Source organism: Calidris pugnax, unplaced genomic scaffold, assembly GCF_001431845.1.
Source record: "Calidris pugnax isolate Ruff unplaced genomic scaffold, ASM143184v1 scaffold24, whole genome shotgun sequence".
Taxonomy (NCBI): Eukaryota; Metazoa; Chordata; class Aves; order Charadriiformes; family Scolopacidae; genus Calidris; species Calidris pugnax.
This window is the reverse complement of record NW_015090922.1, coordinates 13,098,513-13,125,450: the sequence shown is the minus strand read 5'-3', so window position 1 is coordinate 13,125,450 and position 26,938 is coordinate 13,098,513. Positions and strand designations below refer to the sequence as shown.

Below are 26,938 nucleotides of genomic sequence, written 5' to 3'. Positions count from 1 at the left end.
GGGCTTTTAATGGGCTTCACTTTTTATTTTTTTCCCCAAATCTAGACTTTTGTTTTTTTTTTTTTTTTTTTTTTTTTTTTTTTTTCCTGTGGCTTCTTACTGTCCAGCTTTTTAGATTTCAGTTTATGCAGAATGCCAATATTAGGCATCTTGAATTTTGTTACAAGGATTTGTGATGGTATCATTCCCATTCTGAAACCAGTGTATTGCCTTCTTCAGATCAAGGTTCTGTAGAAGGGGATTTCTCTCTCAAAGTTTAATAAGTCAAGCAAACATACTCAGTTAACCCAGCACTAATTTCTCTTTCCTGCCCTCTCAAATTCTTACACTTAGTTTGCAACAAATTCCTTCTGTCCCTTCAGAGAATTTTTTTTTCTTTACAGCTTCTGCTAGCAGAAGAGCCTTCTTCTGCTTGATTTTTCTGTCCATGTTTCCCCCTTCTCTGCACAGACTTAATTTTGTCTGCTGCTCTCTGTCCCTGAGCAACCCATTCTTTGGTGTGTTCCTCTATTGTTGCTTTAACTACTAGGAGCATTTTGTGGAAACAGCAGAGGTGAAAAAAATGTGAATGTGTTAGAGCCAGTTAGCCAGTCTCAGGCAGTGAGCATGCTGGGCAGCCACCAGAACCAGAGGATTGTCGTAAAGGAGAAAAATACCAACTTTATTTCAGTGTTTTTCCTCAGTGTGAGGTGGTCCCTCTGGTGAGGGGACAGCCTAGGTGATCTGGAGGAAGAGCAAAATGTGTCAAAACCACATCTTTCTACTGGTTTGAAGGGAGGGTACAGGAATGGTAGTACTCCCTTCACAACTCTTTTTTGCCCTCTGTTTTCCTGCCTCTTCTTTGTCTTAGTGGAATTTTCTTAGTACAGCTGGCAGTCATCAGAAATGCACCTCCCTGGGCAGGTTCCTTGCTTGCCTGTCATGGTATTCTGGCATGATGTAAAAGGAGATGATATGAAAGATGCTTTCAGTGTAAAAAACACTGGCAGGTCAAGGTGAAGGTCATTCTAATTCTACTGGGAAGTCCAGCTAATGGTTTATGCTGACTGCTTTAAAAAAAGCACACATCAACCCACAAAACAGTATTGGGAACTGATAAGAAATCAAGATCATCACTTGCCAAGCAGCAAACACAGCAGAATGAGGAGGTGCCAGAGAACTGCACTCGGAGACTTTTCCTCCTCCTGCTGTCTGCCCTTACCTTGTTTGGAGGCTTGGTACCAGCCTCTTTCTTGGAATGATTACCTGCTTATTGGCCAAAGGGCAAAACCTTGAAAATCTAGTGGCAATTGGCAGTTGGACTGCCCTTCAGTCTGGCTGAGAAGCAGCTGAGCTAGCAAGTGCTAAGGAGTTGTCCTAGGCATGGCTAGATATTTCACCAAAGCATTTCTAGCTATCTAAGAACTATGCAATTCGTATACTGAGCACATCAGAGACCAGTCAGCAAAATGACATTGGGTACCTAGGAAAAGCTGAGAGAAGTTGGTTGTTTATTTGGACAGTTTTTATGTTTACTACAGAGAGCCTAATTCATTAATGTTGTCAAATGCCTACAATTTTACCTCCGGAAATATATCTGGGGGCAAAGCTCCTTTCATGTGTATAGAAAACTTAAACAAGAACTCTTGCTCTTGTGTCTGGCATTTTTTTGTGTAACAGAAAAGACCACCAAAAAAACCTTATCTGCCAACCAAGAGAGTAACTCAAACCAGGCAATAACCCGAATGGGAACAGCACTGCGGGAGGCTGCCAGTGCCTCTCTTTCGTGTTCAGGGGTTTATTTAGGGACTTGGAAACTGCTGCGGTACCAGAGCAGACCCGCACGCTCACCAGCCTGCATAACAGAGGTGCTAGAATTCAGGGGAGGCTTTGGCTGACCACAACGCAGGCATGGTGCTCATTTTCCTGACCAGGACCTTACAGCTCCGCTGCATGGGAGCTGTTGGTCTCTGCTGGGAGAACAGTGTCTCTGAGCCACCTGGAATGAATTGCTTCCTGGAGAAATTAATTCTCATCTCTTAATCCCAACAACATACAGGTGTTTGAAATTCATTTCTAGCCCAGAAATATCACGGTTGTCCCATGTTCTGTGGGATCATTCTGTGCTGGAAGAAGAATATTTTTTTTTAAGAATGCCATTAAATAGCTTTGTTTTGTCTGAGGATGACAAGAAAGTACCAGCTTCCGGTGTATCTTTTTTCTGAGCTTCACTATTTTGCATGTCCTTCCTTTTATTCCTCTCTCTCTCTCAAAAACGCACCAGCTCTGTTTCTTCGAAGGCTTCTTGTAAAGAATATCTAGCTCTGTAAACCTTTTCTCTATTTCTCTGAATTTTCCCATTATTTTCATTGAGGGAATAAATAAAACAGATTATAACATCCTTGCCCAGAATGTACCGGTGACGTCAAGCCTGTTATTGCTGTATTTTTCAGTGCCTTCAATCCTGTCTCTTCTATAATCTGCTGCTTCTGGCAGCTGCTGCTGCTGGTGCAGACTGAGCAGGCATTCACTGAGGAATCTAAAACAGTGGCCAACTCCTTTGGGTGTGATTGCAATTTAATTAGCACCTTGCAAGGTGCCTGAACAGGTGAAATGATTCTTTGTGGTAGTTATCATTTTGTGCTGTCAGTATTGAGTTTTGAATAATTCCATAGTTTTACATGAACAACAATTCCTTCTCCATCTTTTTAGAAGGTGCCCAACAAATATAAATATTTTTAAGCCTCTGTGCAGAGTTTGAGTGCACCTTTTCATGTTGTCTAATGTGTGAAAATGTAGATAAGGAAATAGTTCTGGAAGGTAGGATAAATTAGCAAGCTTTTAGTTGCATGCTGTACAGCCACCAGAGGATTGATCTTAATGATATTAAGTGATCTTAATGTGTTACACTCCATGTTTCTGACTTCTCAACAAAATGAATTGCAGCAGAGGGAGTACATAAAGATAGTGCTCATAAACAGATGGAAAAAGGTTAATGTAATGTGAATGTACCACCAAATGGAAGATTTTTAGTTTTCTGTTTATATTAGGGAGTTTGTACTTTTTGCCTCTGAGGTGAAGTGATGTGGACTTACTCAAGCCTTCAATATATAATCTGAGTAAAAGCTGCATTTTCCAAGGAGTTTCAGTAATACCATTTTACTTCAAAGTTTCATTCTACTCAGAGTTGCTTTTCCTCCCACGCACAAGTCTTTACTTTCTTTATTCCTTTGTATGAAAACTATATACTGTAGAAAACTGAAGAAAGATCTCCCAACGGTGCCTTTCTCAAATGTTCATGAGCGTGGTTTCACGGCCTGGGAGAAGACAAAAGACATGTAGCAGATGAGGCCTGGGAGGATGGACAGACTGCTGCAAAGAGTTGTTACCTGGCAGCAGAGCTGTGGCAACCCATCTTTTGCTTTCTCATACTCAGCCCAGCTGGGAAGTACAACTGGCTTGCATATCTTAGTAAAGTTTAAACTGCATACCGTAAGTGGGGGAAACTAATCATGAGGATGGTTTAAGCTATACTGTTCTAGAGCATCTCCACAGTTATTGTGCTTAAGCTGATAAATAGTGACTTGACTGCAAGCAGTTGAATGCTGTGGTATGAGATCAGTGCCTTGTGGGAAAAACGCTTACAGGTTCCGCATTCCCTACAGCAGAGTTAATGTGTGGATGCTTAACGATGATGGGATGACAGTCTAATCATGTGAGAGGCCTTGTTTTCATTTCCTTGCTTTTGTAGGTGTACATGTGGTATGTTATACACAGATAAATATTTATCATAAGCAAAACAAGTTTTTAAATATATATACGGATCTAATGGAAAAACTCCAGATGCTAGAGCCTTTACGTTGCTGATGTTCTCCCTTCCCTCCCCCACACAGCATGTGTACAAGTCTTCTGTTCTCTCCCTTTCCAGATGGAGCCAGTTGGACAGAAGCACCCTTATGATTTCACAGAAATGCTTCAGGTCCAGTGTCCATCCCAGGTAAAAGGATTTCCTTATTACTGTGATTTTTATCTACTCTCTGCAGAATTTCTAAGTCTTCAAATACTCTTGTCATCGTCTTCTGAAATTCTTGGGAATGTGCACTTACCTGGGATGATACTGAACTGTTAATAATTTATTGTCTTGAAGTTCATTGACACAGACTCTTTATTTTCTAAAGATGAAACTCTGAAAACAAGAACTTTGGACAAAATCTAGTTAAATCAGCTTACTGTGTCAGATCTTTTTTTTTTCAAAATATAACTAGCTAATCTGAATTTATTAATTGCGGATATCAGGAGTCTATTATCAGTATTAAAATCTGTGTCAGCAATGAAATTCAATCCGTGTATTTTATATAATTTAGCCTTTCTGTGATTTGATTCTGTCTGCTACCAGGTTTAACTATTTTAGTCCCTGGAGCTGTCAATAGCCCAGTACTATCTTCAGGATCTCTGGTTCAAAGAACAAGTTCTTGAATGTTTTTGCATTTAAACTCTAACTTAGATAACTTAATACTGATAAAATATTACTGTCATCCAAAAGCTTCACTGAACAGCAATTAAAGCATTAAAGAAACTGAGTTATGCATTTTGTTTGATGTCAGGTTTAAGGCAAGAGATGGTGCTGTGCCTAGAGCATACCGGGGCTTAATTTTCAGGTCTAACCTGGTTTACTTCACTAGTGCAATGTTCATTCAGAAATATAATACTGTCAAGAGTTTCTTCTCTTGAAAAACCTAGCCAGAAGATTTCAACATCAGCTGACTGTATTTCCACTAACATCGGTAAACATACTCTCTTCACTCTGCAGGAAAATCCATATTTGTTCACATATAGAAATAGTAACTACTCATCTCCCTCGGAGACATTGAACACCAAAGAAACATCTCAGGTATAGTAGGACTGTTGGCATCATATGGACTGAATGTATTCTAGGCAGTGGGGCAGGTGGGTGAGAGTGTGGTGTAGCTTAATGAAACAATGCTACCTGGGAAAACTAAATACAAAGCTCCATCTCTTTATTTTTATGCTTGACTAAATAGTCAGATGCTTAATAACAAATTTTCTCCTTGGTGGATTTTGTAGAATGTGGTTTAAGATAGGTGTATTCAGCCAGCCTAAACTAAGTTTGCCTTCACTGTTAAAAATGTTTTTTAAACATCTGGGTAACAATGTTAATATCTCTGGGGTAAGAAGATGGTGAAAATAGAGCCATTTAGTCCGGGAGGAAACTAGATCAGATCAGTGTGGCACCACTGTGTGGGTCTGATTTCATCTTGTTTATGACATAGTAAAACCAAAGAACAATGGATTTTTATTTTTACTTTCTTTTTTTTTGTGTGAGGTAGTTGCAGATTAGATGTGCAGAGATAAACAGCTGTGCTTTTTTTTTTTAGTCATGGTATTCTGATTCTGAGCGGAACTTGGTACTCCCAAGCAGCTACAGAGGGAGATGATAATGCTCATTTTCATGCCCCAGAACACAGTGTCTAGACCATGTCTGCACTCAAAATGGCCTATAAGTCATTGGAATACACATTTCTCCTCACATTTTAGTACAATGCCAACAGTTTTGTTAGTTACTCAGGGTATATAGACCTCTGCATGTGCCAATGGTACCTACCACTCTGATATTTGGTAGTAGTTAAGGTGTAGGAGACAAGAAGCAGCACTGTGTTATGTTTGTGGGCTGTTGTTTTGTTGTTTGGTTTGTGGTGGGTTTTTTTAAATTAAAAAAACACAAAATGAAACAATGGGACAAGACACACAAATTTATTTTCCTTAGGCAAGTTAGCCTCCTTAAGGAGTTGTGTAGAGAAACTTGTTGCAAACACGTCCTTGGGTCTTGTGCAATGGTCTGCTTTGGTATCTGACAGTTTTCACTGACAGTGGACCTTGGGGGTGCTTCCATCGGTAGGTGGCAACCTGAAAGAGCCAGGAGGGCAAATCCCTGGCTGCACGTAGAGGGCTGCGCAGGGAGAAGGCAGGCTCGTGGCCTGCTGACAAAGGTACGGTTTTGTGCTGGGATATCCCAGAATTATTCAAACAGTTTCTTGCAAAAAAGATGCAAGCTCACCTAGCTCAGAGCGTGGCCACGCAAAATGTTGTGTAGCTGAACACAGCACAGAGTCTGAAATAACTGGCCCCACTGGTAGGCAAGAGCCGTGCTGCACTAATATGGCCATGCGACTTCTGAGCAGACTGAGCCTTTGTCTGCCTTGAAAGGAAAATTGTAGGCACAGCCTGAGGACAGGCTGAGCTGGGTAGGTGTATACGAAGTACATAAGTGGGAAATTTGTTAATGTAATTCTCTGGAGCATAAATGGATTATCGTGACCGGAGTATAGTGAGTCTGATGAGAAGTCTTGCCCTTTGTGTCTTTTCAGGAGAGGAGTTATGGAACAAATGTTCCCTGTTTTGACCGGGATCCATCCGATACAGTTCCCGTTTCAGGTACAGTCCTATGCAATTTTCTTATAGAGCTACTTCATTTGATGATAGAAATGGAACAGGAACTGGGTTTTATTAGGAAAGGTACACTTTTCTTTGAAGCAGTGCACTCTGCTCACTGTGGCTTTTAAGATACTTTTGGAACAACGTAGTAGTTATATGCAAGATGTAAGTTCTCCCTCAAGGATGGTGAAAGCTTATGCAACTGCACCTTCCACATACAAAGTGACAGAGGAGAAGATAGGAGGTAGTTGGGTACTTCAGTTGAAGAGATGTGAAATCTCAGTATGTGTGAAGTAGGGGCTTTTGTCAATGCAGTCTGGGCTGCAAAAAGCCATGTGGAATTCTGTCCCTGGGTGGGTTTTGTCTTCCCTCAGAAGCTGTGGTTGTCCCCAGATTTCCACCCTGAGCTGGTATCAGAGCTGTGCCTGCTTTTCAGTCATTTCCACTGGTTAAAAGGAATTTGAGTAAGCAGAGAAGCAAGATGGAAATCTTACTGCCTTTGTTGTCACTGTAGCTAATGGCCAGCTATGGTACCAAGAACCACTCTCATTTGATGCCTGTCAGTGTCTGTCATTCTGAGCTGATGCTGTTACAAATATTAAAATACTGTCTTTGCAATGCTTTATGCTTATTCTAAGGAAAAATGTTGATAACCATCACAATTTGAAGTTTTCTTTCTTCTCTTTTTCTCTTACACTGCCTTTATCTTTTATTTATTAGTTCATAATTTGAGACCGGCAGATATTCAGGTGATTGCTGCCCTGGGAGATTCACTCACAGTAAGTAAAGATCACTGGATAACCATCAGCAAAGCAAGTAATGAAAAAACATTTCTGAACTTTTATCCAAGAAGTAAAGTACATACAGTTACGCCCTATTGAGCCAAACATTTTTGGCTCACATATTCCTTTCCATAGCCCACCTTGGCTGACTGGTATCATGAGTCTAATCTGAGTGCACAGTTCCCATTTAAAGTCTACAAGAGTGCCACACAATGAAGAGCCACAACATTAGATTGCACAGCAGCAAAACCAGCCTCCTCGAGTGGGCTTGCAGCAATTGCCTTTATTGATTCTAGGCAACTCCCAAGGTTTTTGCCTTCAAAGCTATTAGTAAGCAGCATAAATAGAAAGAAAAAAATCTGCGGCTAATTGTATCTATGTGTGTATATATATGGTATGATTAACATATATATATGACAATACCAAAGCCTATAAGCTATATCTATTTATACTAACTAAATATTTGAGTAAAATTGCAATAAATCATCAGATGTATGAAGTGTAACTTACCTTGAGATAGTTCCAGAAACAGTATTGAAAAAAAATTATATAAACTCATTACCCCTAGACTGGCTGCGATTCTCCTATCAGTGACAATTGCTTTGTGGTGCATATCATAATTCATGTTTCTTATGTGTTCTGTGCTAATTACCCCATTAAATCCTAGTAATCTCCCTTCTTGGGGAAACTGGGGGAGGGAAGATGTAAAATCACTGCACCACTTTTTAATGTGAGGAACATTATAATAAATTATTCATTCAGGACCATTTTATTTATTCCTTGTTTAAATTTAGAATTATGTGAGTATTTTGAACATTCTTAACCTATTATTTTCCCCACTTGATCTAATCAAGAAGTTGATAGAAGAGGATAATTCACTGGAGCAGAGTTAAAATATCTTCAGACCTTGATCTTCTTGAGAACAAGGATCTGTTATATTTTGGGAAGATGATGTAGCTTGCTTCGTTAATCTACTCTTTAACTATTTTCATTAGGATCAGTCAGAGAACTAGTTACTGTAGCAATTCTTATTTTCTGAAGGTGAGCTCCCTTTTTTCTTCTGCTTCCAGGCAGCCAATGGGGCAGCAGCCAGACCTAACAATCTTTTGGATGTCATAACTCAATACCGAGGTGTTTCTTGGAGGTGAGTCCCAGAAATTTCCCCTTAGTGGGACCGAATCCATTTTCTTGTGTTTTGGTATGTGTACTTGGTTTTGTAGCAAATGAAGGCTCGTGGAGAGAGAATGTGACTTTACATTTTGCGTGGAGGCACATGGTTATGCTATTATATATGATAAATAAAATGTTCAAACTAGTGGCTATCTAGAGTATGATGTAGCATGGCAGGAATAAGCCTGGATGCACAGATGTTAAGACAGGGTCTTCTCCTCAGACAGTTGTAGCTATTGCAAAGGGGACTTCTAGATCCCAGTGGCATTGCACCACTTCCCCATTCTGCATTTCTGCCTCTGCTCTTCATGTATCCTGTCTGCTCTTCCCTGTTGTGGCCCACGTCACCCATTCATCTTATTTAAAATCGGTGGTCTACAAAAAGTCAAAATGGGATCTTTTTTTTTGCTGCTGCTGTTTCATGTGCTGTACCTATTTCCTTAACCCTTTCCCAGTATTGCTTGCATCATGCAGAACAGTTTATCAGTTATGACTCACTACAGACTCTTATATATGCAGCATTTTATTAGATAGGTCAAAAAGCAACTCTGAAGAAAAGCAGTTATGTTCACTTGTTGTTCTGCAACAGCATGGTTTAAAACCAAACCCGTCAGGCTGAGTTTCTGTTCATCAATTCTTAGTCATGTGAGTCACTGCAGGTCTGTAAGAAGTTTAAACAGGTACTAAAGCACTTCAAAATATTCTGTTCCAAATTAAAGGGATACTATAGAGGTGTCCTAAGTCCAACTTTTTGTATTTTGATCTTTAATAATAATAATCTACTGGCATTTTGGAGGAAGAAGTATACTAAAATTTTCAACAGCATGAAGGAGAGTAAAGGGCACATAGGCATATGTTGAATTTTATTAGTCTATTAGTAGTCTTTCAGCAGAGTGAAATGGGGGGCAAAAAGGTATTGACTATACTTATCACTGACATATATGCTTTTAGAACTTGTTGTTATGGATACAAAGGATTTGTTGACTAAAAATGGAAGTAATAAAAATATTTTCATAGGGACAACAATAGCAAAGATGGCAGCTTTTAAAAAAATCTCGTTTCTTTCAGCTAGGTTTGAACACATGCCAAGACACGTGAGGGAATTAGAAGGGCAGCTCTAGTATACAGGGCTTTTAATATGATTATGACTGAACCTCTGATTTTGTGACCCCATTGGTATGCACCAAAAGGGCTTGCCTTGACTTTGTACAACCACCAGAGAACGTGCTGTGTACATGTGTAGAAACCCCATGAGGGGGAGCTATCTTACTTAGTCCACTGCCTTACCAAGTCCATCATATATTGGAACACTTCTTCCTTGTTCTTTCTTTTTAACAGTGTTGGAGGAGATCAAAACATAAGCACAGTCACAACACTAGCAAGTAAGTGCCTATTCCTGTAAACTTGATAAATATATAGAGCTGTTTATTAAAACAACTATTATTATAAAAGAAGACATGAAGAAAGATTTACAATTTGTAGCCTGACAAAACCAATCCCTTTGTATTCAATGTCCAGTGTTGAGTAAAAGTTGCATAATGACCAGGCTGTAATTTGCTGTGTGTGACTTAACAATGTATTTTGTAATTCCTAGGAGTTTGGTTATTTCAGTATTCTTCTGTAGGTTATAGTTCTGCCCAAAATGTCCCGGGGAGAGATGAATCAAAGATCATAGATCATAGCCTAAAGAAGCTGTTTTGACTGTATGGGAAAGTTGTTCTAGGCAAGAGCAGAATCACATTACAAGATCAGATTTTACATGCTTTTTAGAGGTCACGGCATTTTAGATCTGGGGTGTTTGTAAGGCTGGTTTGTAACCTAAGATCTAGAAGGGAATCTTAGGTCTTTGCAGTTAATACATCTGGGGAGATCACGCTAAAGGATTTCATTCCAACCCATCTGCAGTTAGAGTATGATGGCATGAGAGTCTCCTGCCTGAGCATAGGGTTACTCAGCCTCACTTTCCAGGCAAATGGCATTGCTAGCCAAGATGATCATGTTAGGTTGTGAGATACATGAATTCGTACAATTCAGAAATCTTGAAGGCAATGAAATAGTTGTATGGTGATGAATCTCCATGTTTATTATACTTAAAGGTTATTTTTTTATAAGTATCTCTTAAAGCTTTTTAATGGTCTTTTACTAAAATCTAAACTTTATAATGTCATTTGCTGCCTGCTGCAGTAAGAAATATTTCAGGGTGCTGTCTTTTTCTACAGACATTCTTCGTGAGTTCAACCCATCCCTGACAGGGTATTCCACTGGCACTGGAAAGGAGACTACAGCTAGTGCTTCACTCAACCAAGCTGTGGCAGGGAATCGTGCAGAGTAAGATGAAAACTTTTAATTTTAATAGAAAGTTGATTTTTCTTTAAAACTCCATTCTAACTAAAAAAGTCTCAAACCCTGGGCTTTGGTAGGAGTGCAATAATGCTGGTAGACAAACCCAAATATATTTCTTTGGCCCATCTCTAGCATGAAGGTCAAGAAATGTGATGGCGACTTTGCAATGTTTCTGATCTATGTCAAATAAATTAGCAGCAAAAGCAATGCTTTCTCTAGTATTTTCAACCAAGAAGCCCAAAGCACTTTACAGGCACAGCTTGGAAAGCTTCACATCCCTATTGTGAGGCAGAGAAAAATTTTCCCTGTTTTATAGGAGGTATATTCAAACCCTCTTGTAAGCAGGAACAAGAGTTCTTAGAGAAACTAAGAGAAAATCATGGATTGCATATGGTCAGTCTGTGGCAGAGCTGGGAATCAACTAAAGACCATTATGTTCTGTCTTCAGTGAAATTCTTATCATATCTTTTTCTCTTGGGAACACTTCTTATAAGACATGCTTCAGTGGCTTGAGGCCATGTAGTAACATTGATACGTGCATGGATGCTTCAGTGATATGTGTATCAATAGCATCTGTATGATGTTGGGAAGGAGCAAAATGCATTTATTTTGTGGTAGCACAGTGCATTTTCTATATAGCTTGTAAAATGTGTAACTATGCAGCACTTGCAAAATGGTCAAGTGCCTGTTGGATACTAATAATTTTCTCATTTTTTTCCATCACTGTCTCAAAACATAGCCTTTTTTGGGTGTCATACCTTTCATTCAATGAAGATTGGACAGTCCCAGGGTTTTTAGCCAATATGTGAGGGATGTCTATTCATCAGCTTTCCTCTTTGCCTTGCTGGCTATGCAGGATTCCTTTTTTTATTTCCATTATTTTACTTTTATGATTCTATTTTTCTCTTATTTTTAGACATGTTCCTGCACAGGTTAGAAGGCTGGTGGACCGCATAAAGAATGATACTGTGAGTTTAACACATCATTAATATCTTTAGAATGAAGTTGTATGGCATCATTAGCTTCTAGCAGACCAACAGCTGATGCTGAACATTAAAGCTATGGGTACAACTGTGTGCAGTGTAACATTCCCTAGTGCAGAATGTGAGTCAGTACAAAATAACCTGTGGCTTCATCTTAAATGAATTTGTACCAGCATGTGATAGTTACTATCAAACCCCATCAAATTGTAATCATTTTATCATTTTTACCACAAGTGGTTGGTAATACAGTGCTGTTGCTTCCCCTCCCAGCCTATGTCACCCTGTAAGATGACAGAACTTTTTCTCTGCTAGGATTTTGCTGTGGTACCATTAATTATCTTGTGAGCACGCGGTTTTTTCAGCAGCAATGATACATGCTAGTACGTTGAGGTCAAGCTTTTCAAGTGGAAAATTGCGTGGAGTGAACATGTAGAGTAAGGAAAGGACTTGTTATCTTTAAAAACAATTTAGTCCCTTCTTTCGCTTCTTCATCAACTGATTTTTGACTTACAGTTTTGTTGTTAGGAATTATTTGATTAATGGTCTGTAAAACATGTGTTAGGCTTAGATCACTTGCATGTTTTTCACCTCAACTAGTGCTTTGAATATTTGCTATTTGTAATATGATGAATGTGCGATGCAATCAGTGACCTAAGTTACATGATGTTAATTTGGCTTTCCAATTATGCATTTGGAAAGCAACCAAAAAGCCTTCAAAATAACTGTGTGTGCATGTCTAGTATAAATACTCTGGTGAATGCATATTGGCAAAAATATTTGCAGTGCCTTTCTTTTTTGATTCACTTTCTTGTAAACAAGATTTCACTCTGGTTGTATCTGAAATGAGATTAAAAGGGATAGCAACTAACAATGAAGCAGTTGGATGATTTTCATTCAAATAATTCAAGGCTTCTAGGTATTATTCTGTTGTATTTATCAGCTTGGAAATGTCACACAACAGAAATGAATACAAATACCTTTTATTTACTAGACTTCCTTCTAACAAGAAGGCATGTTCATATTGGATGTCAGATATCTTTGATTTAAGAACTCCTTTTTTTTTTTTTCCTCTTCTTTAAAACACTTGGTTAATGCAGGAGGAAAATTTTCCCCTCTCTTAATTTGGATAAGTACGTTTTGAGATCAAACTACTGAAGAGCACATTTACTAGTTGGGATATGTTTTTAAGCCACTTGAGGCTGCTGTACCGTTGCTACTTTTCTTGGTGGTGTTTTGCACTGAAATTGAAGTGTTAACATATTGAGTACAACATCCGCTATATGGTACTGATCGTATCTGAACCTTTCCTCAAAGCTAAGAAGTTGTGTGTTTATTGAAGCGTAATTACCTTGCATTACCCATCCCTTTGTAAAGTGCCTTCAGAGGAAAAAGTGCTATAATTTTCTACCAGTATTGTTAGATAGACTTAATATTGCCACTCTATTCTTTGCAGTTTGTCTCACAGCAAGACCGAAATATAATGCCCTCCAGGGTTTTCCAGCAGGATAGCTGCATTATTTATGACACAGTAGGACATACATCATCATTTTTGCAATGAAGATATATTCCTAGAACTGCGGGAGGAGTCTCTCAGTATATACACAAGATATTGCTAAGAAAAGTATACACATGGATTTTGAGCAATAGTTTTCTAAAGAATATAATTTTACATGGTGCTACTGATACTGTAAACCTTATTTAGATCATAAGTAGTTTCTGTGCCTTCAGTCATGAATACAAAATCATTTTTGTTGTGGGTGTGTAGAGAACTGTAGCCAGGTACCCTGAGAAATGTTAAATTAGTGTTTACTGTGTTGCCTGCCCCTTTTCCCTTATTTTTTTTTATTTAATTTTTTTTAATTTAATTTTTTTATTTAATAACTTTCTATTCCATTTCCTTCTGTGTGCAGAGAATAAATTTGCAGACTGACTGGAAGGTCATAACGCTTTTCATAGGAGGAAACGACCTATGCGATTTCTGCAAGGATCCAGTAAGTCCCCTGCTGCCTCCAGGGCCAGCCTGGGCATAGGGTGTCTATGCAGTGGGGGAGAGGGCAAAACTCAGAGGGTGACACTAAAATAAGGTAGGTCTTACTTGTGCAGCTCTGGAATGTAACTGTACTGAGACCTTCAGGTTGTTCAACTTGATGTTATGATAAAAGAAGTGATATCTTTAGAACACCTGTAAATTACATAAGTGTGGCTACTTTGTTTTGCTGTTAACTACGGTAACTTGACATTATCTAGTCACTTTACAACGTGTAGATAAAAGGTCAAAGGTTTTTGCTCTTCTGTGCCCTGTGCACAGTCACACTCCTAAGTCTGACCTGGTGGTCTCTTACCAGTTTCAGTGTTATGGGAATGGTTCTACCCACAGCTCATGCTGATGCAATTATATATAATGTAGTATGTATCTTATTTGTATATAATATATATACATACCATATATAGCCTTTGGTATATGTGAGTACAGAGAAGGTGAAAGGCTGTGGCAGACTCCTCACTTAGTGATGAGTCTTACCTACTTAAAAACAGCAGAACCCATGCCTTTAATTCCGCGTGATTAATTTTAGACCAGGAAAAATGGTAAAGCAGCACAGTAAGACGATTATAAAACAAGGAAGGAGGAAATGAACTCTTCCTACCTTCTGCTCCTGACCCAGATGCAAAATGGCAGTCACACATGAGTGTGGGTGGCAAGGAGATACCATTCAGAGATCACAGTGGTACTTCCTTTATGTTGCACAGCCACAAGTGCTGCCAATCACAATGCTCTTGGTGAGCTGTGATTTAGGAAATGAATAAGGGAACTGAGCTGTCTAGCTCTGTGGAGTAGGCCAGTGGGGCTCTCAATGAACTTCTGCTTGAAATTAAATCAAAGAGAATTAAGGCTGAAAATAAGATAGGTGTTTCTCATAAGGAAGTTTATTTGACTGTCGAATAGTTCCACAAGTGAGGAAATAAAAGTTGGATTACTTGAGTCAATTAGATTAGAGGGTTTAAACCACTCAAATAGAACATGAAAATTTCACTGCTGAGAAGCAAGTATATATTTCCAGCTAAATGCCTGAGCTTTGCCAGTTATAATTTGTGGCAGGTAAAGAGCATATGGGAGGCATGTTGCTAATTTACCATATAGCAGAAACAAACTTACTTTTACACAAACTGGTCTCTCCCAAAGCCAGTCCCTGTCAGTGAGTTGTTAGCCATGCTTTTAAGACTGCCCCAAGCAAGCCTGGGGATAAAGGATGTGGTGGTGCCTGATAATGCCCCCTTAATCTGCTCTCTCACTGGTATCCAGTGGCCACTAGATCTTTTATTACATGTGAGACAGCTGTGATGGGGAAAGAAGAAAAGCAAAGACAGTTTTGCCTAAAACTCTTTTACTCTTGACCTGAGAGTTAGAAACATGAATGGTGCTGTGAAAGCAGTCTGTGAGAGCTAGCTCACTAGCCAGTCACTGTTGTGCCAGCTTGAGTAAACTGATAGCAAAATTCAGTCCTCTCGCTTCAACAGGTACGCTATTCTCCTGAAAACTACACCAACAATCTGCAAGAAGCTTTGGACATGCTTCACAGAGAGGTAAAACAAACTTTTCTAGTATGTGGGAATGGACAGTTGTGTTCTGTTTGTAAAGTGGTCACTGATTATTGATTGAGAATTTTGTTCATTGCTTTCATCTGTGGAGCACTGCTTATGCTTGCTCTCTTTGTGAGAGGCTGGAAGGTGTGGAGAAATATTTTACTGAAGGAACAAGGATGTGCTCAGTTATAGCTGATGTGCTGTAGGCAAGTAACGTAAAAAATTTTGTAACAAAATTGAATAAACATATGGTATTCAATGGCTACAAAATGCTTTGCTTGTTCATTATGCTGCAAATAAGTATATTTTGTGTGGTCATTGAGAGAGAATCTTATGTTCCAGATATGGGTGAGGACAATGAGAATACTCAAAGAGTTAGTAGGTGTCTGAGCTGTGCCGAGACTTTTAACAACTTATTTGGATCTTTTTGAAGTCATAATTTTCAAGTGACCTCCATCAGCATTTAAAAAAGAACTAGGCAGCACAGACGGGGGCTGTAATTTAGTATTATATGTGTAGGGGATTAATTGTTTAGAAAGTTATAACTAATGCAAGCTGCCCAAGTCAGCAGGCTGCTGCCTGAGGTCTGCTGTGGCTGTGTAGGGGCAAAGATGGCACTCTGTGCTCTGGACGTTAGCTATGGGTTTGCTTATTCTCTTGGCAGGTTCCACGGGCATTTGTGAACCTGGTGACAATACTTTCCATAACAAGCCTCCGGGAGCTGTACACGACACCAAACAATGGTTGCCCAAAGTGGCTGATGAGGTTTGAAGATGATTTTTGTTACAGCTCTCACTGTTGCTCACAGATGGCTGCAAGGTCTTCTTGGGGAACTTTCTTTTTTCTTAAAGCTTCTAGTATTTCAGACCACTAAGCACCTTCCTCTGTGTATGATCACGTACCTACACGTTGATTTCAACATAGCATGTAGAAATACCCGTCTGTCACTGTCTCTCTATCTGAGCCCTGCTGTTACCACTTCTTGTGGACATGCCAGTTTAATGACTTATTACTGGGTCAAAATTACATGGGTCAAAATAAAGACAAGAAAATCACTTACCACATACCATCACAGGCAAAACAGACTTGACTTGGGAAATTTAACTGAATTTATTGTCCATTAGCTTGAATATTTAATTACTGATTTAGGTATTGGGAAATGAACAAAGAAAGGTAAACAGTTAAAGCTCCAATCCTCCCTCCTTCCTAGGCTCAACTTCACTCCAAGCACCTCTCCCTCTCCCCTTCTTACTGCCACAGGAGACCCTCTATCCCTTTAGTGAAGCACGGATGGTACAGGGGTCTGGATGTAGTGATATCTCTGTGCCACTCCTTCCTTCTCACTCTTGTCCTGTGCTCTGGCAGGAGTCCTTCAGACATTTGCCTGCTCTGGCATGGGCTCATCCACAGGCTGTGGTCCCTTCAGGGGAGTGCTTGTTCTGCCATGGAGCAGCTCCTACTCATTCCTGCTGTTGTTCTCTCCTCCTCTCCCTCTCTTGGTGTTTTCTGGCTTTTGCTAAACAGGTTTTTACAGAGACACCACCATCTTGGCTGACCAGCTCAGCTGTCCCCTGTGGTGGGTTCATTGAAGCTGGCTGGAACTGGCTGTGTCCGGCACAGGCAGCCCTGGCCTCTCTTCCCAGAGGTCACTTCTGCTGCTGAAACCTTGCCATCCCACCTCTCATCCCACAGAGACCTGTGCCCTTGTGTTGTAAATCCTACGGATAATTCCAATGAGTTCAAGAAGTTGGTCTACTTTAACAGAAAGTATCAGGTAAGGCATGTGGCATTTGTTACAGGTTTAATGTCATCCTCCTGTTGATAAAAGGACCACAGAGAGGCTAATATTTGGAGGTGGGGGGACAGTTTCCACTCATTTTAATGACTTATATGTAGCTGTGATTTAAAAAAAAAAAAAAGGTGAGGGGGAGATGGGAATAGGCTCAAGATCTTTACAACTCTGATTCACTAAAACAACAAAATAGATGAGAAACAAAGAATTGTTAAAGAGTCATAGAAAGTAGAGTATGTCAGAGAGCCAGCAGGTTTTTTTGATTACTTATCTCATTAGAGATCAGATTAAGTCAAAGAACATGATAACTGAAGAACAAACATCGGGCATGGGATGCTGGCCAAACCAAAAATGCTTCGGTGGTTCTAGAAGAATATCTTTATGACAGAAAATCTAATTACTGAGCAGGCTGCCTGCCCATGTAAGTCAGGCAGCCATCCCCAGGCTGCCTCTCTGCAAAGGGTGCGTGTCTCAAAAAGACTGCTTCCTTGGCTGCTTGGCGTGAGCTGGAAACCACGTCTGTGTCTGAGTTTCTGCACGAGGGAGAGGGAACCCCTGGGTGAGATGTAAATGGATGAACAGACTCGATGAGCTGAACACAAAAGAAGGAACAGTGACAACTTTTCTTTGACTCTGTAGGAGAGAACTCGCCAGTTAGTGGAGAGTGGAAGGTATGACACTACAGATGATTTCACAGTGGTCATGCAGCCATTTCTGACGAATGTGAAGATGCCGAAAACACCGGTAAACCCAAAGAAAACAAATGTCCCTACATGAAATCCTAGCGCGGTTCTACCAACTTCTCAAATTTGTCTTGGCTGTAAATGTGACCAGCAGTTTTCTGGCCTAATAATTATTATATTCAGTTGAGTTAACATCCAAAAGTGCAGAAAATGCTTATGGAATAACTTGGAGATAATGAGAAACAGGAATACAGACTTTGAAGGCATGATCTGGGGCACTGAGTCCACTGCACTGCAGTCAGACAACCATGCAGTAGGTATTTGTTTCAAAGTCTTCACCAGGGAGCACTTGCCCTACATACCCCATAAGTCACAAAGTTCCTTGCAGTACTTTAGTAAATGACTTTTCCATATGAAAACACATGTTCTTCAAAAGACTGTAATGTGTGAATCTCAGGGGAAATAAAGAATACAATCAGTATCTGTGCCCAGATATTCTGTATCCAGAATCACAGTGGTCTGTATTCCTTATTACTTTGGAATCCTATGTTAAAAAGGTTTGAAAGGCTTCTTAGTTACTAGTGTTCTGAGGCCCAGATTAATTCTCTTGGCCTCAGATATCCCTCAGTGAAGGATGTCTCACTGAGAGAGAGAAGGAATAATGCACAGCTTGTTGCATATTTACTGCCTCTGTGACAGCACCCTTCTTGTTTTCTAGGAGGGGTTACCAGACCGTTCATATTTTGCCCCAGACTGTTTCCACTTCAGCCAGAAGTGCCATTCCCAGGCTGCACGTGCTTTGTGGAACAACATGGTAAGATTTTTAAAGGTGGTATTGGTCACTCCTTGTCCACTCCATCCTGCCTTTGGCAGCAAAAAACCCGAGGGAGCTACTAGGTAGCTAACCCTATCTCTTCTGAACACTTAATTGTGTTTAAAAAGGAAAAGAGTGATAATGTGAAGAAAGATCACCTGAACTCTTAAACCAATCATTTCAAAACAGTAAATCTCAGGGTATGTTAAGGCTGGGGGTGTTGGGACTCATCTTGGGGAGATGACACCTGCCTGGGATGTTGATCATCAGGACGTGTCCATGGTGTATGGGAATTAGCCTCCTCAGCACACAAACAAGCAGTGCATGGAGGCAGCCGCCAGCGTGGGTGCAGTGCACTGCAGTTGTCCTGCTGTACTGCAGAGGTGGTTTCCAGTGGGTGGTAGCACAGTGTTACCCATTGCTCTCTGATATTCATTTACTTTTCTTCTGTGCACCCAACTTTTCCCTCAGCTGGAACCCTTAGGGGAGAAGACAGATAATCAGCAAGTAGATAATGAGATTCTTCTCAGTTGCCCAAGCGCGGTAAGCTACAGAGGTGTCTGTGTTTATGTGGGGGAGCTAGGGGTGGCTGGGACTCTGAGAGCCTTTACCCAACTGCCTGGAGTGGAGTCTCCACGAGGGGAGTCTCTGACTCTTCCACACGTACTTTGTGCAACTGCCACCAGTAGCAGTAGGAGCGCTCACCCATGTGATGGAGGGCAAGCTCATTCTAGGAGTACGCTTCCTCACAGTCACACATCACAGCTGGCCGAAACACAAGGGAAGGGTGTTTGGCCTACCTAGTCAAGATCATCAAGTATATATCTGAGTGACAGAGCTTCAGTGGGGGAAACAGAGCAAGGACGGCACTGGTCAGCACAGCTCTGGAGACGTCACCGGGACTACCTTGCAGTGGGACCACAAGCTTCTCGTTAATCACACATGGCAGGGCCCTGAGTGTATTCTGTAAGTTTTGGCTGTGTAAAAATATTGCCCCAGGTTTTCACTGTTATTGTATGAATTTTTAAAATGCTATTTCCTTCTCTTTCCTTTTTTTTTTTTTTTTTTTTTTTTTTTTAATCCCTGGGATTCATTTGCATCAAGCTGCTAATCATCTCCAGACATCTGATGAGAACTGGTGATTCGGGAATGGAAATTTCCACGTATTCTTTTGATGCTTTGTATTGACTCAGATCACCTTGTTTTGTAGGCTGAGCCATTCCTGAGAACATATAAGAACAGTAATTACACGTACCCTAAGCAAACTCCAGTAAGTGTCAACATCCATCTCCCTGTTACCCTGTTGCATCTGCTCCTGTATGGTAACTGGATGAGTCATGCCCTGCACCACAGGTGAAATCAGTCTTTGGCCAAAGGGGTTTGGGAGGCTGAGTGCATGGCACAGAACAGGAAGCACTCCCCGAGTTAGGCAAAATGCATCCAGAAACACCTGCAAGAACACATGCTCAGACAGCACAGTTATCAGTACAGGATGCTACTCTAATCTGAGAAATACAGAATATGACTATTGAATTGAGCAACCAAGGCCTGTCTGGTTAACTACGTACTAAACAGCCTTTGGTTTATCCATCTGGCCCCTACTAAGAAGATCCTAGTTACTACTGACTGTATTTCCTAATCAAATGGTATTCACTTGCTTCTTCTCTTTAGAATTACGGAAGCCAGCTGCAATGCGAAGAGAGGTCTCCATCCTCCCCTCCTCCAACTTCAGGTAGTCTTGCCTGTTTTGTGTTATGAAGCTGAATCACTTTCAACTGTCCTTCAAAATGAGTTGGTTTTTTTTTTTTTCCTGAAATGATGAACTGTGAAAAATACTGATTAGAAAAGACGTAATGGTTTTCAGCAGCTGCTTAATAGATACAATGCCACGCTGTCACATAAAGTAACATTCTGACTAAGTAGCTTCATATAACTCACTGCCAGTGGAGAACTTCAAAATATCTCATGAGAAAATCCGAATTCGTGTGCTGACATAGCCTATAAGTGATACCACCTAAATCTTGGGGAAGGAAACTGAAAATCCAGCTTCATGCATGTTAGTCTAGGACATAGCAGTATTCAGTTTTAAATAACAACTTCATATTGTCTTCTTAGTCCTTCTCTGCCTTTTTACAGCTTTAATATGCTTTTCCTGCTTTGTCCAGTACTGTGTTGTTTTATCTTCATCTTGGTGCTGGACATCATTTGCAACTTAATGTTATTTGCTCCTTGCTCTTCTGTCTTTTTGGTAGCAAAATTGACCATTGAGATGCTGAATAATATGCATATGCTGCTACTACAACCACATGAGATGAGCTGGAGCGAGCTCCTGTTTTACCACCTGGGTATTGCAAAAGCAACACGTCTGAGCATTAGAATGTGCAATGGCATGTTTTACATTATACAGTGGTGAAAAAGAATAGCTATTTCCTACCCAGGTTCAGCTACATCTCTTTCCTTTGCAGTGCACTCCCTAAAGCCAGCTGATGTGAAAATTATAGCAGCTCTTGGAGATTCTTTGACGGTAAGAAGATAAGTGTTTTTACTGTTCTTTTGGTAAAACTACAAACACGGGCCTGCTCTGGTGGAGGGGAAATAGCTGTTGTACCTGGAAGCAAAGATCCATTCATTCATGGATGATAATAGACCTAGCAGCTAGAACAAGGAGGAAGGTGTCAGCTCTTCAGCACTGTTCCTCCCACGCACATATTCACATGCTTTTGAACTCGGGCAAAAACACAGGCAAATCCTTTAAAGAGGTGCTTAAATCATTTTCTGATTTGGAGACAGAAGAGATCAGATGCTGTTGAAACTAATGGGACAGAGACCAAGCCTTAAGTTACTGTGTTTTCTTGAAGTTTTTCTGAATAGGAACAGACTGGTGAACCTGATCTTTTGCCTCAGTTTTTTCAGGAACTAAGGGATGTCAGATAACAGCCTTTTATTCATTTTTGCATTACTGAGATGAGGATGTACAGGGGTGAGAGCCCTCTGACTTCATCCATTTCAGAAGATACTCAGTCTTTTTATTTTGCCTGTTTAGCTCATGGCTAATTTCTTTATCAAGATGTAGTTCTTGCTGAGGATGATTATCTTTGGTAGCCTAAAAGGAATATGCCTCAGCATTCAGACATTCTATATTCCAATTATGTCTTTCTGCCTAATGTTTTCATACTGGTCAAAGAGTGAAACTCTGCAGCCAGCTTGAAGGAAGCACTGGGCAGAAAGATGTAATTGGAACGTAGATTTCTCCGAATCTGAGCCTTAACAACAAAGACATTGTGTGTACAAACCATGAAGCTTTTACAACTATCTGGCAGGCATGTTGCTAGAACTCCTACACACAGGAGGCTACTGAAATAAATAGAAGCATTTGAATGCAAAGCTGCAATGTTGACAAATGCAAGGTATTCTTTATATAGCTGTGGTTGCCATATTATAATATCCAGGACCCTGCAGGTGTTTCTGCTTCTAAGTATAGTCTGTAGGAACGGAGAATAAAATCTATTTTCATAGAAAGTGCAGCGGTGTGTTGCTGTCTTAGAGATGTGCTTGGCACAAACATAGTTATTCTGAACATCAGTCTTCCGTTAATTCAATAAAGCTTATACATAGAAGAAAATGTAGTATTGTGGTTTAATCAGACATAGCAGCAAATAGTCTACCTGGTCTTGTGCTGTACTGAAGTATTACCCTGTACCCAAATTTAGTGTAAAACTGTAATATCATAGCTCGCAGGTACTCTGCTCCTGAATTACAGTGTTGTTTTAGGAGGGATGTAGTTGCTAGCTTGCCTCTTTCTTCAGGATAACTGTAGAGAGTGCTTTGCTCCTTGCTGCAGTACTACTATAAGGCTCTCCATTTAGCAAAATACTTTCCAAATTGGTGTAAAGGTGTTATGGTGCTTCTTTCTGAAATATCTTTGTTTTCTCTGTTAAGTTCATACAGTGATTCTTCTCACTAGCCAAAAAGTTTTATGTGTTTGTCTGAGATGTTTTTATCATTCTTGAGTAATGCAAATGTAAATGAGGTATTCAGCTCATCTACATTGTTTCATGGCTCCATCATGTATTTTGTGCGTCTTATACAATGTGCTGCATGTAAGTAATTATGAAAGGCTTTGATGCATTCTTCAGGAGGAAGGTTGGGAAAAAGCCAGATGCCTTCTAAAGCTTTTGAAGAGATGCATTCAAGAGAAAATAAAATTACTATGTATGAGTGATTATTGTATTAGTAATTGTGCTTTAATTTCATTTGGTTAATGTAAAATAATGTCCAGGCTGGTACAGGAATTGCCTCAGACGGTCTCCTGGATTTGGAAACTCAATACCGTGGACTTTCTTGGAGGTAAGCCTTCAGCCAAGGTGAGGAGGAGATGTATATTCTCTCCTGTAAGGAATATTATTCTTTTCCATGTGTTTTGGGGCTTTCAGCTGCCAGAGAATAGGAAAAAAAAAAGGTGCTTCTCAGGCTAGTATTTCTTATGAAGATGTACCAAGATCTAGGATTTGTCAAAGGGTGGCTTCACAGAAAATGTTTTCAGCAGTGGATTTTAAGATGGCCTTTTGACTTCTCTCATGTTTTCATCTCTGGGTCCTTGTGAAAGTTTTTATTTTTATGGTGGGATAGCAAGATGGAAATCTACAAAACTGGAGAAAAATCACTGGAGTGAACAAGTCAGAACTGGTTGCTTTTGGGACTTCTCAAAGTTTGCTACTTCTGAACTTTTTGTAGCACCATGGAAAGCTTAACTGGAGAACTTTTACCACATGCAGCACACAGCTGTAAAAGCCTGAATGTTTTTGGTGTGATGACGTAGCTCAGCTGACACTGACTGAAGTAGTTCTGTGCTGTCCTGACCCCTTTCTATAAGATGGAGTGTGGCCTCAGTGTCCCACAAACTGAAAAGCTGAAGGGAACATACCCCTGTGGAGTAAGCAAGAGAAGGGAATGAGGAGCCGCTGCTGTAGCTCTCGTCACACAGGGGGCTGGCTGCTTGGTGCTGCCTTAGAGTGGCTGGAACTGGCCTCAAAGATGACCTTCTAATCTGCAGTACTTTTGATCATTTGAGTATGTAGCTGTCTCAGGCATTTTTCTGCCATTTGGTAATGATTGACTGTACCTGCATACAGCTGCAAGATCAGTAAATCCTTCTGACAAGCATCTTTACCACTGAAACCTCAGCCAGTAGCACTTCCGCTTCTGTCCTCTCCATGTACTCTGATAGGTTGATAGTTACCAAATTAATCACCCTTTGCTTTTTCTTTTGGTAGGTTTTCACTTTGCTTATTGTCTGTGTCCACCTGAGATAAGAGTGACTGAGATTTCTTTTTCTCATTTTAGTATTGGAGGAGATGCATCATTAGAGAACGTGACAACTCTACCTAGTAAGTAAAAGCTTTGCTGAATCAAATTGGCAAGACTGAAGAGATGGAATAGGCTGATTGCTGCTATGTTTACAGAGAGCTCTTAAGCATCTCAAAGCTGTTTTGAAATAATTAACAAGAACTACCTTTCAGAGAAACAATGTCCTAGGACTATGAATAAAAAGTTGGCTTCATCAGCGAAGCTGAGAAGCAGCTTAAAAATTCCCTTCCTTTCTTTTCCCTCTCCCTTCACAGCTGCTTGGTGAGTATTATTTGAATTTCGAAATAAGTGATGCAATTAACATTTTCTTATAATAAATATTTCACCACAGGTTTTTTCCAAAAAGAGATGTTTAAATAGAGTAGACCTCTTTGAAAAATAACGCTGACTACTCGTGCATGTAAACTGAAGGCAGTAACTTTAACTTTCTCTTCACTGAAACATGCAAATTCTTGTAGTTCAGTCTATTGTTAATGTAAAACCACTGGAGTTTCAGTTTGGATCAGCTGTAATAATAAACTTCCATTTAAAGAGGATCAGTAAACTATTCTTCTTTGTGTTGCCCATTTATTATAAACAGAATGTAACCAGAATCTAATTAGAATAACCAATTAATTGATTCACTGGGTGCTATTACATTTGACAAAGCTGTCATTAAAATGTGGTTAAATTCAGTCTTTGAGATTAAGGTAGTTCTTGTAGTTTATAATGTGACTATTTTCACTATTAGCTGTGAATTACCCTCAACTTCCTTTGGAAACTACTATGGAGGCAATGGAGAAAGTGGCGGGATTTTGTCAGAACCATGCACTGGAGGCTTTCTTCTTCATATTTGTCACTAGTATGAGATTTTGCACGGCTGTGAAGTAGACCCAGATCCTCTAGCTGAAAACGATCTCCTACTGGGCTGAGGCCGGTTCAGCCTCACTTCACAAAGTCACCATCATACGACTGAGGATTTTATTTTAGGCTTTACCCACTCCACATGAGAGATAACTGCACACCGTAGTCATCAATTCTGCTCATCTTATCTGCCAGTGACAGTGCAGGGCACAGCAAGCCTGCTGCTGCCTGAGTTGCTGCCAGCTGGTGGTTTCTCCTGCCGCTGCTTGGTGGGTGCAGCTAGTTAAGTGGAGGCTGTAGCAGCAGCTCTACTGTGCTGTCAGAGAGCAAAACTGTGGCAGTGCTGGTGTGTTCTGGTCCCTGTAGGCAGGAAGCAGATGCATTTCCCTTTCATTGTCATCTTTCTTTTTCAGACATCTTCCGAGAGTTCAATGTTACAATCTTGGGCTATTCGACTGGCATTGGGAATGAGAATAATTCGAATGCATTCCTTAACCAGGCAGTTCCTGGAGCAGAGGCTGAGTATGTAGCTTTTTGTTTTACATTTTCAGGTGATGGTTGCTTCATCTAATTACCTTTCAACTGTCTCATGTGCTGTCATAACTTGCTCTGATCAACAAGCAAAACCAGTCTAGTTAGAGTTGAAAATTGGCTCAAAACCGGTTAAATATGTGGGCTTATTTAATAGCTGAACTTTCAAATGAAGCCAACAGTCCTGGTTATGAAATCCACAAACAAGAAACTGTCAGAAACTGTATGGTGGTGGTGGTTTCTACTCTTCCTCTTCAACATCTATTCATTTATCTATTTATCTGTCAATAAATCTCTGAGACCATGAATGTTTTCAGAAAATGAACCTGTAGTGAATTGGTAAAGAGATGTTAGGAAAAAAACTAGATTAAATTTTCCATAATTCTGGCCTCAGGCTTCTGGATAAGCAAGCAGGAGTGGTCAAGTGAGAGCAAAAAAACATAGCCACAGTCTGGAATCTGAAGAAAGGAAAATTGCTGATGGCCATATATGGGTTTTGGTGCATTGCAGACCTGGGGATTGTAATGTCTTGTGGTCATCTGAATTTGGCTCTCTGCTTTTAGTCACACCTGGGAGACTGCGTGAGTTCAGCTTTGCTACACTGCTTAGCCTAGAAATCCCTGGCTTATTGAGGGAGTCAGTGCTGTTTAATTAACGAAACAGATGGCTGCTGGAATTCAGTCATAGTTTGGGCACGGGTTCTGGCAGACCATGCCTGGATTTGACATTGTTAGTTGATATTACCCAGACCTTAATTTGTTTGTTTGCTTAAAGAAAAATTCCTTTTACTTCTTAAAGTGGTCTTAGAAGTGAAGTTCAGAAGCCAAGTGAGGTGTTTGGGTTTGCTGTATCTGACCAAAGATTGTTGGGATTTATCAGGTATTTTTATTGCTGTCCTGCAGGCCTTGTGTAACTTCTGACTCATACTAGCAATCTCAGTAAATGCTTGGATTTGCTGACAGAAATAGTCTGCTAGGTGCCCTGTTATATCCTATAGCCTCCCATACCTGAGAGAAGGGATTTTATTTCCTAGCGATGACTGAATATATCTTTGTATGTCAGTGAAACGTGCAAGGATTATGGCTCCAATTCAGCGTTTCATGAGAATTTATTAACATACTTCTATTTGCAGCATATATCCAGATCAGCTTTTGTTTGTTATAGGAAAGAATGAGATAGGTGCCTGTATTGTATTTTATATCCTAAACAGGCTTCTTGGGGTGGTGGGAGGATTTGAGGTGGGATACACAACCTCTTAAGTCACTAATATGACTTCAAGCAGTTTGTATCGGTAGTAACCGAGGCATTACTATTAAACAGCTATTTGTTAGCTGTATGAAATGAGTTGATGGATGTTAGTCTAATTAAAAGTTGTCTACTTCATCTATACCAGTTAGTCTTCCCCCTTCCTGTGCAAGGAGCTGGACTGCATAAACATGATGAAGTGGAGCTATCTATTTTCTGCAGCCATCTTTTGTAAACGTTCAGCATGGAGATGCAGACAACAATTGTCCCAGATTTCTGTTAGTCTTTTGTTGTTCTCTGTCTCATTGCTCTCTGTAGAAAGGTTGCAAAAGTAAAGTCCTGTAAAGCACTACACTAATACCCCTGAGCAT

At 40.2% G+C, this 26,938-nt stretch overlaps 1 protein-coding gene across 1 annotated transcript in view; it reads left to right on the top strand.

Annotated features, from left to right (window-relative positions):
• The window catches only part of PLB1 (phospholipase B1), a 76,901-nt gene that overhangs the window by 17,260 nt on the left and 32,703 nt on the right, over positions 1–26,938 (top strand). Inside the window, exons 14-34 of the mRNA XM_014950457.1 lie at positions 3,908–3,976; positions 4,790–4,870; positions 6,366–6,432; positions 7,153–7,211; positions 8,285–8,358; positions 9,723–9,766; positions 10,604–10,712; positions 11,644–11,695; positions 13,621–13,701; positions 15,227–15,292; positions 15,957–16,057; positions 16,985–17,066; positions 17,724–17,828; positions 18,486–18,581; positions 19,053–19,124; positions 19,792–19,851; positions 20,253–20,313; positions 21,047–21,105; positions 22,861–22,928; positions 23,925–23,968; positions 25,205–25,313. Coding sequence (XP_014805943.1) covers positions 3,908–3,976; positions 4,790–4,870; positions 6,366–6,432; positions 7,153–7,211; positions 8,285–8,358; positions 9,723–9,766; positions 10,604–10,712; positions 11,644–11,695; positions 13,621–13,701; positions 15,227–15,292; positions 15,957–16,057; positions 16,985–17,066; positions 17,724–17,828; positions 18,486–18,581; positions 19,053–19,124; positions 19,792–19,851; positions 20,253–20,313; positions 21,047–21,105; positions 22,861–22,928; positions 23,925–23,968; positions 25,205–25,313 — 1,559 coding nt within the window. The remainder of the gene's footprint in view (positions 1–3,907; positions 3,977–4,789; positions 4,871–6,365; positions 6,433–7,152; positions 7,212–8,284; positions 8,359–9,722; positions 9,767–10,603; positions 10,713–11,643; positions 11,696–13,620; positions 13,702–15,226; positions 15,293–15,956; positions 16,058–16,984; positions 17,067–17,723; positions 17,829–18,485; positions 18,582–19,052; positions 19,125–19,791; positions 19,852–20,252; positions 20,314–21,046; positions 21,106–22,860; positions 22,929–23,924; positions 23,969–25,204; positions 25,314–26,938) is intronic.